Source organism: Morone saxatilis, unplaced genomic scaffold, assembly GCF_004916995.1.
Source record: "Morone saxatilis isolate NCDOM2014 unplaced genomic scaffold, NCSU_SB_2.0 Contig11, whole genome shotgun sequence".
NCBI classification, from domain to species: domain Eukaryota; kingdom Metazoa; phylum Chordata; class Actinopteri; family Moronidae; genus Morone; species Morone saxatilis.
In genome coordinates, this window is record NW_023339663.1 from 15,516,524 (window position 1) to 15,531,364 (window position 14,841).

The window sequence follows — 14,841 nt, forward strand, 5'->3', positions numbered from 1 at the left end:
CTCTCTGTATGACATTATCATATTCATAAACTCATCACTATTGTTTGTTATTTCAGGAGGAAACCAGAATCCTGAAAGTTAAAGTCATTGCTGGAATTGGGCTGGCCAAAAAAGATATACTTGGAGCCAGGTACAGTATGGTTACTTGTACAGCATAACTTATGAATAGGGCTGCAACCATTAGTTTTATTATCGATGAATCTGCCAGTTGTTTTCCAGATTAATTAGATTAGCTAAAACACAGATTTCACAGTTTCTATCACACATGGCATTAACAGCAGCAAATCCTCACATATGTCAGCAACTAGTAACAAATGTGAGTCTTAAATTCCCAGAATGACAGACAGTCCAAAAACAAAATATATTTAATTTACAATGATTATATCAAAGAGAAAAGAAACAGATCCTCACATTTGACGAGCTGGAAACAGATGATTCTTTTCTTAATGATTTAAAAATTGGGGACGATTATTTTTTTGTGTCAGTTTCACTTAAACTTTGTCTGCCATGTCATACTAAAAAGGTCATTTTCTTCCTGGGTAGATGTAGTGGTCATTTCCTGTCATTTTACTTCAGTAAAGCTGGACAATCAGAGCTGCAATCACATTCTCTAAACTGTTAGTGACAGGAAGGTGATGAATAATTCCATTGATTCCATGAACAAGCAGCACACGTCTGTCAGTGAACCATTAATCTGTTTGTTTGATTACCCTGACTGAGTCTCCGAAATCCCATAGAGACTTAAAATAATGTGCTCTGTATTCTTACCAAGAAAGATTCAAATATTTAGTTCTGGTAAAGTTTGTTAATTCATTCTCTGGATGTTATTGTGCAAACAACCCTGATTTTTGTAACATGGGTACTTCCTCCAAGAGCATGAACTGCTATTGTGCTTAGGTTAGTCATCTGCATAATGTAGTCAGTTTTTACTATAATCAACATAAATGTAATCCTCTTAAAGCCTTAAAATGCAGTCTAACATGTTGCAATCAAGAGTGAATGAAATGTTGATTTGTTTGGTTGGTGATTTTTATGTCTTTATTTGTCCTGTATGTTTAATCATTCATGTTAGCTTAATACATTACTAATGACACAACATTGTAGTGGGCCTGAAGGGACATTGAGGCTAGGTAATGGATAATGTTAAGTGATTGATGGATGTGGTTTTAATGAATGTCACTGTGCCTCAAAGTATTATAAATGAACAATTAAACTTTTTGTTGAGCATCGAGTAGCTGGAACCATTATGTTAAAGTTTCTTTCGTCTGAATACAGTGGCTTATCTGATCAGACAATGATGTAAGGTGGTTTGCTTCCGTTAGAAAGAAAGTAGAGACTCGTAGCAGAAGAACCGCACAAACCACTAATGCACACAAAGAGCAGAGAGCAGATTGTAACTGTTGAATGTCTACATACCTCAGTCTAAATGTGCCTCTTTTTCTTGCAGTGATCCCTATACAAGACTCTCCCTCTATGACCCTGTCAATGGAGAAATCACAAGTCTTCAGACTAAAACAATAAAAAAGGTCAGTAACTGAATGTCTACACGTACAGTTACACTTATTCTATTTGTGTGACTCATATTTTATTTGGATTTTTATTTTTTCTTCCTCGTCTCACGTTACATGAAGACACTGGACCCAAAATGGAACGAAGAATTCTTTTTCAGAGTAAGTGACGTTAATAAATGTACATTAAAGGTTTTAAAATATGTATATTATATGTATATTTATATTTATCTCTTGTCACATGATGCTGAGTGTGTTTGTTAAACGTGGCTCATTTTAGTTTTACGTTCTAAAATCTATATTATGTTTCAGGTTGATCCCAGGAAGCATCGCCTGCTGCTGGAGGTGTTTGATGAGAACCGTCTGGTAAGTTGTTTTAGTTGTTGTTGTTCAACCCTATACTAAAACATGTAGTAGGTTGTAGCTTGTTGTGTTGGGCAAACTCTTCTTTTAAGCTGCTCTAGTTCTTTTTATTTTCTCTACTAAATCTAGTAATCTAAGTGCAGAAGGATTGGTTCACTTTAGGGCTGCAACTAACAATTATCAATCAATCTGCTGATTATTTTATTGATTAATTGGTCTATAAAATGTCTTGTTTTGTGTGACCAACAGTGTAAAACTCAAAGAAATTCAGATTTACCATCACGTAAGGTAAAGAAAAACTGCAAAATCCTCACATTTGAGAAGCTAGTAGAAGTAAATGTTGTATTTTTGCTTGAAAAATGACTTAAACAAACAAACAAACAAACACACTCACAGGTTTAGAAATTAGAAACAATTCATTTATAATTTGCATAATTAACGAAATAGATTTGATAACATATTTTTCTTAACCTTATGTGCGTCTACAATAAAACACCATGAATGCCAAACAAGGGAATGTGTCGTATCTCTGTATATAAGGGTATTCAGTCAGTGCAAGGTTGACTTTGGTTTGTGTGCCAGATGCAGCCGCCCTTATTTTGCCATGATATGTGATATTGTTGGAAAAGGGGGATAACTAATTAGTCAGAGCTGTAAATAGGGGCAAATCTGGCTACCTTAAGGGCACACCAACGCCCGTCACTTACTGTGCAAGGGTAGATGAGATTGAAAGAGTCACATCGGAGCTGACGATGGAGACATTATGTGCAGTGATATGTAGCTGAGCTCAATAGTCTCTGTGAGGACACAGTTTCATAGGGTTCCTGTGTGAAGCAGCAGCCTGGTGAGATCTGAGGTTTGGGTTGTTATGCGACATCTGCAGTGAATATAGTAGATTACTATTTCTCTTATTGATTACACAGTAATGTTTAAGCTTTGGGAAATTCCAGGTCGCAGAATGTTATTAGTTGAGCCGCTGACCCAGTTTCATGCTGGTCTGATGCACAGCAGGTTCTGGGACATCTGAGCAGCCAGACAACAGTGTAAACACCATTGCTGTCTGACACTGTGCTCTCTGTATGTGATCTACTGTATAAACCCAGTGTAGCAGTTAGACAAGATAAACAGTCCCCACTGGTTTACCCTAAATGTCACCTAACCCCTACAGGCACATTGGATGTGTGTAAAAACATGTTGGGAATTAATTATAAATAACATCTTGGGATTAGTGGGAATATTGTCAACTAGGCAAGCCACAGTTTACTAAGCAAAGTAACACACGTATTAAGTGGTTAACTGGTGTAACATTTCTGGAAACAAGTTCACTTGTTTTCTACAGTAGCATGTAAATTTTAGTAGTTAAGATCGTAGTAGTTATATAAAAAAAATCTTTCAGTTTCCTGACTGAATTGCAGTCATAATAACATTTGGACACATCTCTACCTGTTATGTCCTCCACATGGCGAGGCACTGATTCATCAACCTGTCCAAACTGGTAGAGTCTGCTCAGCAAATATAACAAGAAGCAGCACATTCAAAAGAATCAAGTTAGTGCACAGCTATGTGTCAGCCAGCTATTTGTGACCATTTGTTCTTTTTTAGGGTTTTCAGAGTTTAAAATACAAACAATATTTTGACATGTGTGACATGTAGATACCAATGACACAGAAATACACAAAACAAAAAATAAATAAAACAAAAAATAAATTAAGTTTTTCAGATTTCAGTAAGGTTGAGTATTAAAGTACAGAATACACACGAAAAGCGGCAGAAATGGAAGAGGATGTCATGTAGCTCGTGACCATTTGTTCTTATCTCCACTGTGCACAGCAGGTCACCTTTCTGCACAGAACTATGAATAATGTTTGAAAATAAAATCACATGATTATTCTTGTCCCAATCTTCATATTTCTGATCATTGTAATTCTTCTGAGTTTGTACAACACTGAACACCTTTGCAGTTTGATGTGATTGTGTGTTTGATTTGGCTTCATTGTCACTCTTTATTTGGTTTGAATGTTTCTAAACATGTCTTGTCATAGTCATGGCAGTCACATGAGAAAACAAACCTGGGTGTGACTCACACAAGGCTGCTTTGTCATGCCCCAGGTGCAATTCGTAGAAATTTGGTGGGTGTGTCCGCACTGTAAATGTGCTTCCCTGCACGTGTGTGTCACTGCTGCTCATACACACAGAGGAATGGGCAGAGAAAGCAGGAAATGTCTTCTTTTATCTTGATAGCAGCAGAGTTTGAGAATAAAACTGAGTTTTTTTTGTCACCCAATGGTACATCCTAATCATTTTTGGGATCAACAGTAGGATCTTTCACCTAGTGCCATGAATCTGCTTTAGTCAACATGTTTTACAACGAGGTCGCTTGAAAACGAATGGCATTATTCCATGAAATTAAATAACTACTGTTTTGGAGACTTTTGCAGTGCTAGAAGTAAAAGTTGTGCACTTTAGTCTACCTTCAGCACTTCTGCGGCTCACTGAGCAGGTAAAGTTGTGAAGGAGGGAGAGAGGGAGTGCTCCAGGTGACATCTCAAGACCCCCTAATCTTCCCCGTCCTTCCTGGTTCCAAGTTGTTTGACCAGCTGGAGACACTCACATACTCCCAGACACCTCAGAATCAGACACAATCATGAAAAACTAAATAAGATACTTTGTAATGTTTTCTTTGAGACATCAGGTGTCTGTGTAGCAGGCCATGTCTCACTCCCAGAGACAGAGTGGATAGAGGGTATGCACATGATATTGCCAGAAGTTGCCATGGTTACTCCCCCTTTGAATGAATGGCCATTATGAAATTACATGGAAAACACTGATAAAATGGTAAAGCGCTGTTGTGTAACCGACTGCACAAATAGACTCAGAAACGGTTCCTAGTTTTTACAGACTGCTGAAGGCTGAAGAGAAGAGAAACTTACTTCCCAAACCACACACAATGTTCTCTGGAAGAAAGAAAGAAAGAACGAAAGAAAGAAAGAAAGAAAATGGTCCAGACCTGTGTCAATTGGTCAGATCTGTTCACAAACGAGTCCAGATGATATTGATCAGATTGACAAGTCTTACTTTAAGATATCTACATGTCTTCAGGCTCTGTTCAGTGTATTCTTCTGCCCTCTCTATGCATGTAGCTGAACGGTTTGCCTTTTGAAGTTTTTATGCAATTGTGAAACTGTGAAAACAGTACTGGACAAAAAAATCAATAATGATGAAGAATCAGAAAATGATTCAATATACAAGAATTACACCAATTTTATTGTAAAACTGAGTTAGTACACTAACAAGGAAACTGGACAGATCAACTCTCATAGTACCAATAAGAAGCATAGTAATTAATCATCTAGTAAACATACACAACAGTAAAAGTTAAGATTAAAATACACATTAGCTCCAGATAGCTAGTAGTGGCTAGCTCGATTTGCTTGGACACAAATCTGAGATCAGATGGGAGCTGTGTCCGAAAATCACTCCCTTCATTTACTCATTCATTACTCCCTACAGTAAACAATGGACACTCAATAGTTTACTCAGTAGTCATCATCATTTTGCGTCATCAGTGACAACTGTTGAGTTGTGCAGCTGTCATTTTATCATCTGTAAAATGTGGCCCATTGTATTGTGGGATTGTTAGCAGAAAGTATTTTTTGTTCTTTTCTTTTCATTGTGGAAGATTTGAGGGCATTATACAACGGGGACATTTACACAGTTGGAATTCGGACACTCAAATAAAAGCACTCATGGACAGTAAGTGTAGCGCACTGTTTAATAAATGGGCAGTGATTTCAGACTCACTCACAGAGTGATGTTAACACATACAGTTGCTCCTGCTGATTGTCAGAGCAATCCCCTGTCTCTCAGGCCCAGCTTCTACTCTAATCACACCCCACTGACACAGTTTGTAATGACACTAAAACACGTCCTCTAAAGAGTTTATTAAATATAGCTTGTCCTTCAGTGTTTCTTTTGGGCACAATGTTTACTTTGGTGCCACATTCATGGCGGCTTTGCTTTTCTTTATTATTGGCCCGTTACACCATACTGTATGACTTGGCACAAATGTGTTGTATGCGTCACCAATCTTATCTTATGGCCTACACACCACCATCAATTAAATCTACTTTTGTGCTGGAGGAGTGATTAATAGCCAGTCACAAGGTAACTTGTCATGTTAGTTAAAAAAATAGTGTCCTCTGGTGAATCATGTCTTTATTCTGGCTTTGTCTCGTACTATTACACCCTTTACTGAAACTGATTTGGATGCAGAGTAATGCCCTGAAATAGGCCAGCCTAGCCTACAATAGGCTTCCATTAATAAATAGGACTGTCAACAGCCATGCAGAGGAAATTAGACCAGCACTGAGTGTTACATGAGGAGTCATATAACAGGTGTCATGTCACCGACGAAGCAATCCCAGTTCTTTCTTATTTTTTTGTGTTTTCTGTCAGCTGGCAGATAATATGCCACAGTTTACTTTACCTCTCTATCTCTGTTTAACACATTTCCTGTTTCTTTGCAAGCAAAAGAACATTTTCTAACATGTCTTTTGGTGTTAGTTGTTCTTTTGCATGAAATAAGTTGGTGATTTATGCAGGTTATGGCCATTATTTACACAGGCTACGGTGGTTTTATTGCGTGCTATGTAAATTTGGAACCCAGTCCTCAGGTTCATACAGAATTATGTTGAAAGTTGTTCCCTTTGATTTCCTGTAATTCAATAGCAGTGGGTAAAAATATTTGTGGGGGCACGGAGCAGCAGAAACATTAGAAGCATAGCTGCAGCAGGAAGTAGAGTCTTGAGTGAGTGGCCTCAAGCAGATGTAACGGTTTACCAGAGCTTCGGTCTAAGATGCAACGTAGAGGGCTTCCATGTTGTTGTTTTAAACAGAAGTGAGGCGGCTGGAAAAGACACAAGGTGTTAAGTGTTAGATATTAATCTGGCTGTAATTCAGGAGGTACAGTTAACTAGCAGCTAAGTTAAGCTAATGTTATAAAGCAGCAGTGGAAGCTCTGTCTTTTAAGTTTAGTGGAATTTTGTTTTCCTTCTAGGGTTTAAAGTTCCTAAAGGGGCAAACCTCTGGGATTGCTCTAGTTTCAAAGGTCGTGTGTTTGGGTCATGTCTCCAAACAGAACCACTGACCTCCTCTGACTAAAAGCTGAGATCAGCCTGGAGAGGAATGTAGGTTGTCACCAGAGCTATTTTGGCAATGTACAGCCGCTAATGATTGTGATCACAGAGCAGAGCTCGGAGCAGTTGCTTTGCTTTCCTTTTTTCCTGCCAGCAAGTTTGATCATGCAGCTCTTACCGGCGCTGCAGGGATTAGAGAGTTAAACGAATGGCACGTCGGCTGCGCTTGCATTTTGCGTCAAGGAGAAGCAACACGGACCCTCTGTCAGAAAGCCTCAGCAGCCATGGTGAGGAGAGTGGAGTCGGTGTGCCAGCTTATAGCCCCGCAGAGATTCTGGCGCACAGTTCTGTCCACTTGAAGGTGACTCCTCTGTCACCAGACTATGCTAATTTTCAACGCTACTCTTCAGTATTCATACCAAGGGTTAACACTGGAGGATGTAATAAGAAGAGCATTCTGCAGATCTTGTTGCAGCCTGGTGGAAAGCTCAGTGGAGAGCTGGATGGCAGTATAGAGGATGGAGACCCGGGGGGCAGTGAAGGAGGAGCAGGTAGTGGCTCTGACGGAGGCTCATGCAGCAGCAGCATGGCCAGCGATGCCGGGTATTGTAGCAGCAACAGCATCTTTGAGCCAGAGGCTCCAGAAAAGCAGAGGACCACCCAGGAGAGGAGTCTACTCTGCCGCAAGTCCAAGGTTCCGCTGAGACGGTGCTCCTCCTTGGTTATATTTCCAAAGAGCCCCTGCAGCACCCCACCTGCTTCCCCAGTCAGTCCAGTGGCTCTTCCTGCTCTCCCACCTGCGAGGGGGTCTCATCAGCCATCTCCTCAGACATTTGCCAGTGAATTCTCACAAGATGATGAGGAAGTGACTTGCAAAGGGTCCACCACCACGGCACTAAGTGGTCGTCGTGTCCCGAAAGGAAGCTGTTCAGCTGAGTTCAGGGACACCAAACACATGGTGCAATTTAATATTCCTTTACAGGATGAACCAAAAAGCAAAATGGAGGATAGGAGTAAAATATTGGAACTGTCATCAACTCTAGACAGATCAAATCGTCACTCTAGCAGTGTGCTGCTGCACTTTGCCCACCAGAGACCAATGATACCCGGGAAGGGAGCTACAACCACGACTACAGTCAATGTGGGATATCCTGAGGCTCCGAACCCAGCCGCACACCCCGAGGGTGAACACGACCCTCGCAAAAAACTGTATCGTAGTACCTCTGCTTGTTTGTTCTCCTCAACTAAACCATCAGAGAAAAACCAAATGGTTTGTTCCTTGGGAAAAGGTCTGGAAAAGCCAGAGGAAAACCATTGTCATCGCGCTATACAAAGGAGCTTTTCTCTCGAAGTGCCTTACGCTAACACTGGAATTTCATGTCACGTTTCAAATCCAAAACTCAGTAGCCCTTGCTCTCCTCATGTGCACATTCATTTGTCTCCTTGCTGCCCAGCTAAGTTGCCTAGCTCTATTACTGATGTAAACACGAGCCACAAAGGGAATAGTACACCAAAGAGCCCAGGTCAAAACACTAAGGTGAGTGTTAAGTTTCTTAATTGGAATAAGCTAATGCTCCCTGACCATCAGGAACGACGATTGAGAAGTAAACGGCTCTAATAAGCATTTTGTTCAAGATAGCTGACACATAAAGGCCCTACAAACAAGCACAGTACAGTCGGCTATAATGTTGTTTAACTGGTTCTAGTAGATTCCATACTGCTTTGGTTTGACTGCTCTGGTGACACCGTGTAATACATGAAAGTCAAGAGTCCTGCAAATACCAAATACATTCATTTTGGCTAAATGCAAAATTTTGCATCTTCATATTGTTGCTAAAGTTTAACAAATTATTTTTCTACAAGTTATTTCTGAAAATGCTGCTCTTCTTCACTGCTATTGCCGTTAAGATCCTTAAAACTCAGTTTACTCAGCGTCAGCCATTAGGCTCACCACAAGCTAAAGCAAAATTCAGTAACTGAGACGATTGCTACAGCTAAGTCATGCAATTAACAAGCCCAATGTGGACAAACATCCAGAGGTATTCGATTACATTACAGTAAATCCATTTGCATATTGGTTTCCAAGAAAAGCGTGAACGAGAAGGAAACGTTGCCCGTCTTTCATCTTGTGAGTCTCTTTCATTTGTTGGTGTGTGTAAAGACATGCTCAACTTTAGAATAGTTTTCCATTTTTATTATTCTGTTAGTGCTATGACTAATCAACCTTAGTATTTACCCGGGCTAATTTTAGTGGTGGGAAAAGCAGTGCCCCTTGCTGATATAAATAAAGTGCCTCTGAAATATTCCCCCTGACTCCAGATAGTCTGGTGGTCTGTAGCACTGCCCAGTCCCGTGGATTCAAATTTAACAGCATGATACTAGAGCAGCGCACAGTCATGCCAGCCATCTGTGGACATGGTGTGTGTGTCTATGGGGTGGGGGTAATGTAATGTGGGCAGGATAGGAGCGTGAGCCTTTCCCAGTAAAAGGGTGGTGTGTCCCTTCCCTGTGGGTCCCCCTGCCAGGCAGTGTTTGTGAAGTATCAGGTGTCAACCTACCCCCCTGCATTTAGCAGGTTGTCAAGTAAGAAGGTCTCCTCCAGTAATTAGCAGGTCCCTTTACTTTTAAATATCTAAATTTGCTTTTTTTTGTAAATTTAGATTTTATTTTCAAATGTAAAACACCCCTGAAATACAATTATCAAGTATAATTATTTCTCTTAAGCTTTGATGTTCATATTTCTTTGTGTATGTTTAGTCCAGTGTCACATCAAACATCTACTTCTTAGAAGTCTGCATCAAATACTACACACCTTTGTTTACATTCTGACCGTGTCCACCCACAACGGAGCAATAACAATGTCATTCGCTATCAAAAAGTACATCATAATTCAAATAACAGAGAAACACATTTAAGAATACCAAAACATACGTATAATGGACTTAAGAGTTTCTCTTACCACAGAAATTAAAGTATTTTTTAAAGGATCACTGATTTTACTGCCTAAATATAGCGAAATGAGCTTTGACCTTCCTTTGTACATCAGCGGTAAAAAGGATCACCACATTCCTGGAAACAGTCCCAACAAAAATTGTTATCTACAAGAAAAAGGGGGGGGGAAATCAACAGCTACAATGTTTGCAATGGAATAATTCTGCAAGATATGTTATCCCTGGGAAAAGTCACATGAAAAAATGTCATAATGGAAATTTTTATGAAAGGTTTAAGTCGGCCGGTCTTATCTGCAGTGCCCTCATAACCCAGTATGCCTCATCACGAGTTAATGAACAGCCAGGTGTTCCCACATTACACAAGGAAGGTGAAAAGCATTAATCAGAGATCTCTTGTTTATTACAAGCGCAAGTCATTACAAAATTTTATAGGCAAATTACGTAATGCACACGTGATAAAGCACCAAGATGTAGTTTAAATGACCCACATTTAATTAAATTTACCGGTGACCAGAAAAGTTAAATGTGACCTACATGCCATTATGGACTAGATTTGATAGTATTGACTAGTTTTGTGCGCTTGTCACAGTGTTTGTATTTGTGGTGGAGGATTACATTTCCTGGTTCTAGTTGGATTCCTTCAGAAGTGATAACATGTGGTTTAGAGAAATCAGTCACACATTATAAAAAGAGCTGATATTATTGCCTCCCGCAGTGACAGCAAAGGATTTCAGTTGTAGAAAATAAGTCTGTCCCAAATCTTTTTACAGCTTCAACTAAACCTTTTCATAATTAAACTCTGCAGCCCTTGCTGTCTGTATTTGCTCCCTGAATGAATTGTTTTCACAGATGTGTACCTAAGTTCCTGATCAGGATCATCATCAGGCACTTTGTTTGCCTGCTCCATGAACATTAGCCGGGTGGCTCTTCAGAAGTTTAGGTTTCACAAGCTGCTGTCCACCTGTTAAAAGTGGTTTGTCGTTGCCGAGCTGAGATATCCCTGAGCTTGCTCCATAGATACCAAAACATATGTCTTTAGCTGTTTGCCACAACATCATACAGTGTCGGCACTGCTTAATGCCACATGCTAAACTGAGTTGTGTTAGAGTCACATGAACCTTCAGGGATGCTCTGAACGCACATTTATCTATGGTTGACTTTTTATCTTTGACATTCTCGTCACGTGTCCGAAGCATACTCTTCCTCTTTGTTAATCTTGGCCCTGACCTCACCCTACATCCAGGACATATATAGGATATACATTCTGTTTGTTACTGAAATATAAATGACCTACTTGACTTTTCAAACCGGCAGGGACAGTCATCACTATTAGCCTGTAATTGTTTATGTATTACTGTTTATGAAATACTGAGCTGAGATTTAATTTGACAGATGGATCAATTGTCTGTGACTGTATAGTTCAGTTTCTCAACACTTGAGTAGACTGTTAAAAGTTATAAAAGGAAGAGTATATTGATTGAGTATTAAGTATTTACTTACTTAAGTATTGAGCTACAGAAGTAGTGGTAGTTTTAATGGAAGTGGAGTTTAGAGGAAGGTAGATCTGATCAGTGCTGAGAACTGAGGTGAATCTTACACTAAAATGATAATTTTATCCTTCTAGGTTTGTGCTCAGAAATATTGACTTTACTTTTTACTTGAATTGACAGACACATTGTGGGACAGGACAGTGATGTTTAGAAAGGTCCTCTAACTGTGTGTCAAGTCAGTAGACACAAGGCTTTCTTTACATTTTAAACTGTTATAAACATAAATACAAGAGGGAGGAAAATTGTGCATGATGATGTTCTATATGAAACCACATTACTGTGTATACTGCATACACTCATACTTTCTAGTAAATCTCCAGTACACTGGCTGTTGTAAACAATACCAAGAAATACACTAATGTAATCACGCAAATTTGAGGAAGCTCTGCAGAGTGCTTTCTCCAACGCACCGCCTCCATAAAAGCAGTTGCTCACTGGAAATGGAAAGCAACTACAGCTTGAAGAATAGTAATGAGAATAAATGACTTGACTTACTTGAGTGTACCTAAGCTGAAAGGAACCATCTCTTACTATTTTAAGCAGTTATTTTTCAAGCAAAAATTCCCCAAAAGTCTTTAGGTTCAGTTTAGAGGATTTGCTGCCTTTCTTTTCCTTATTTGATAATTCATCAAGTAGTTTAGTAGTTTTTCAGTATTTTCTGACATTGTATAGATCATAATAGATTAATCTATTAATGAAAATAGTTGTTTGTTGCAGCCCTACTTTGTACAGTTGTGATTTCCATTTTAGCTGGCAGTCTTTATCAAAGTGACTAACAGTAGATTTACTTCTTATACCAACAAAATTCAAAGCAGTCATTTGTCGACTTTTTAGGCGTACATCAATGAAATATCCAATAATTATGACTATGATGTACTTAAAGTTACAAGTTAAAATGCACATGGGTTTTAAGAATGTAGCGTTGCCACTGGTTATTGCTGGTGTACATGTAGCTTGTCTTTTAACCTGGACTTAACTGCTCTCCTTGGCTGCACTATTAGAAGTGCAAGGGCAGGACGAAGGAGGCCTCCGTCTATATTTGTTCACGTAAACACTCTATACTGCTGTTGGACAGTTTGACCTGCCGCGGGTGTTAATTTAGTCACAAAGCTGACTCCGACGGTGCGTTTCCCTTCAGCCTTCTGCCTGTGAGACTGTAATGGCTGCAATGCAGTGAATGTGTGAAGTGTTCAAAGAAGAGACTAAAAGTTTATCTGACAAATGCTGCATTATTTTGGTCCCAGTCTCTCTAGCAATAACACAGTGCAGCTATTCATTGTGAGCTGATAAACACATTCCTATCTAGGCTACATACTAAATCTATACGGAAGTGAATCAAGTCAAGTGACTGTCATTGTTTCAGGGAGGAAAATAGTGCAATGTTTGAGGATGAGAGCTGTTTAATCCTTGAAAGATCTATTGATTAAAGGTAGTATGAAGGCCTCGTCTTGACATGATCGGAGATAAATTACCACTAAATATACACACTACATGTTCCTATGGGGATATGAACAGTGGTTTTCATTACTGTAAAGACGTCTGAGTAACAGAACATGTCGAGGCCAGCCCTGTATATATGTGTGTGTGTGTGTGTGTGTGGGAGGAGATAATGTTGTCATGATCCTGACATCTGTGTGTGACTCCCTCTTTCTCCATGTCAGACACGTGATGACTTTCTGGGACAGGTGGATGTCCCCTTAAATCAGATACCGGTGAGTCCTCGGTTGCAGGAAATCCTTCTTCTTTTTTTATATTGATGTTTGTTTAAGTTCAATTAATCTGAATGCGTTTTTGTTTTTTAATGTAGCTTTTTACCGTATAAGCTTTTGACCTCAATCTCACCCATGTCACCATGTAAATATACACACACACCCTTATTCTAGTGTCTGTTCCACATCGTTGTCTATAGTTTTGGAAACACAGCCCGTCATGTTTATGTTACGTTCCTGCTTTGTTTCATTATAAATACAACACCCACAAATTAGCCCTCATAGTACACTGTCACCCTCATTTCATTCAATCTTATTTTTTAGATATACTGTGTTATGATACAGTGTCGGGCAGTAGATTTATTCATGCCGCTGTGAGTAAGTGTTTGGAGAATTAAAGATTTTCCTTTTTATTGTTTTGTTTTTTCTCAGACAGAAAATCCTAATACAGAAAGGCCATACACATTCAAGGATTTTCTGCTTCACCCACGAAGGTTGGCATGATCTCATGGTTATTTACTCTTTTGTCTTTCCCTATTTTACATTCCATTTTTATATATGTTTATTTGCAGGAGAAACGATAGGCCACAGTTCAGTTCATGCTTTATTTTTTAAACATTCCAGACTATATTTATTTCTTCCTCGTTCAAAATATTGAATCTGTTTGTCACACAGCCACAAGTCCAGAGTCAAAGGTCACCTGCGTCTCAAAATGACCTACCTGCCAAAAAACCCAGGTTCGGAGGAGGAAACGGCAGAACAGACGGAGGACCAGGACGTAAGTTTGGCCAATGCTTCGGCAGCAACAAGATATCTCTCATGACCTTCAAAAATATCACAGATCCTCTGTTTAGTTCACCCACGCAGTCATCCTTACTGCTCGTTCATAATAGATACACTCAGTCAGTCTGATGAGGTCAGTCAGTGCTGGTAAGAGGGCCTCAAACTCTCACCCTACATTCCTATGAGCCACCTGCAAAATAATCTGCAGTGTTTTCTTTGTTGTTGTTTTCTTTAAACTGTACTTTTTTGTCTCCATGGAATCAGTTACAGCAGGTAGATTAAATGTGTATGATCGCACATGGAAATTATTGTGACTGGACATAGAATATATCCACAAACCTCCAATCAATTCACAAAGCTGCAAAAAATACACAATATAACAGTATGTAACATTTTTTACTCAAATCCTAATAGAGCCACTTAGAAGAGCATTTATTTCATTGGATGCCAACCTTAGCATCACTGCAGACAGTTTATACAGTGCTATAAGTTCTGGCAAGTCTTCTTTGGTGCGTGCAGCTAAACCTTTGGCATTAGGACGTCGTCTCCATCCTGTATTTGCTGCCTGTTTTTAAAACATTTTCTTTACGTTGTGCAGCCTGGTTGGGAGTTTCTGGAGGCTCAGGACATGTCAGGTCCCAGACAAAGCCAGCTGCTGCCTGCTCTGCCCCCTGGCTGGGAGGAGCGGCAGGACAACCTGGGAAGAACCTACTTTGTCAATCATGAGAGCAGAACCACACAGTGGCAACGACCCACAATGCAGTAAGAGTGCTGCCCCCTCCCCAGCAAAGTTCCATCGCTTTTCTTGTTGGTTCAGTACTAATAGTGTGTGTGTGTGTGTG

At 39.6% G+C, this 14,841-nt stretch overlaps 1 protein-coding gene across 2 annotated transcripts in view; it reads left to right on the forward strand.

Moving 5' to 3' along the window:
• The window catches only part of nedd4a (NEDD4 E3 ubiquitin protein ligase a), a 25,159-nt gene that overhangs the window by 1,475 nt on the left and 8,843 nt on the right, over positions 1-14,841 (forward strand). Inside the window, exons 2-9 of one of the 2 annotated variants that reach the window (XM_035682269.1) lie at positions 57-130; positions 1,448-1,526; positions 1,632-1,670; positions 1,821-1,874; positions 13,169-13,219; positions 13,649-13,710; positions 13,892-13,994; positions 14,598-14,761. In XM_035682269.1, coding sequence (XP_035538162.1) covers positions 57-130; positions 1,448-1,526; positions 1,632-1,670; positions 1,821-1,874; positions 13,169-13,219; positions 13,649-13,710; positions 13,892-13,994; positions 14,598-14,761 — 626 coding nt within the window. Of the gene's footprint in view, positions 1-56; positions 131-1,447; positions 1,527-1,631; positions 1,671-1,820; positions 1,875-6,805; positions 8,544-13,168; positions 13,220-13,648; positions 13,711-13,891; positions 13,995-14,597; positions 14,762-14,841 lie in introns of those variants that run through there. The other variant, XM_035682268.1, reaches the window with a different exon arrangement.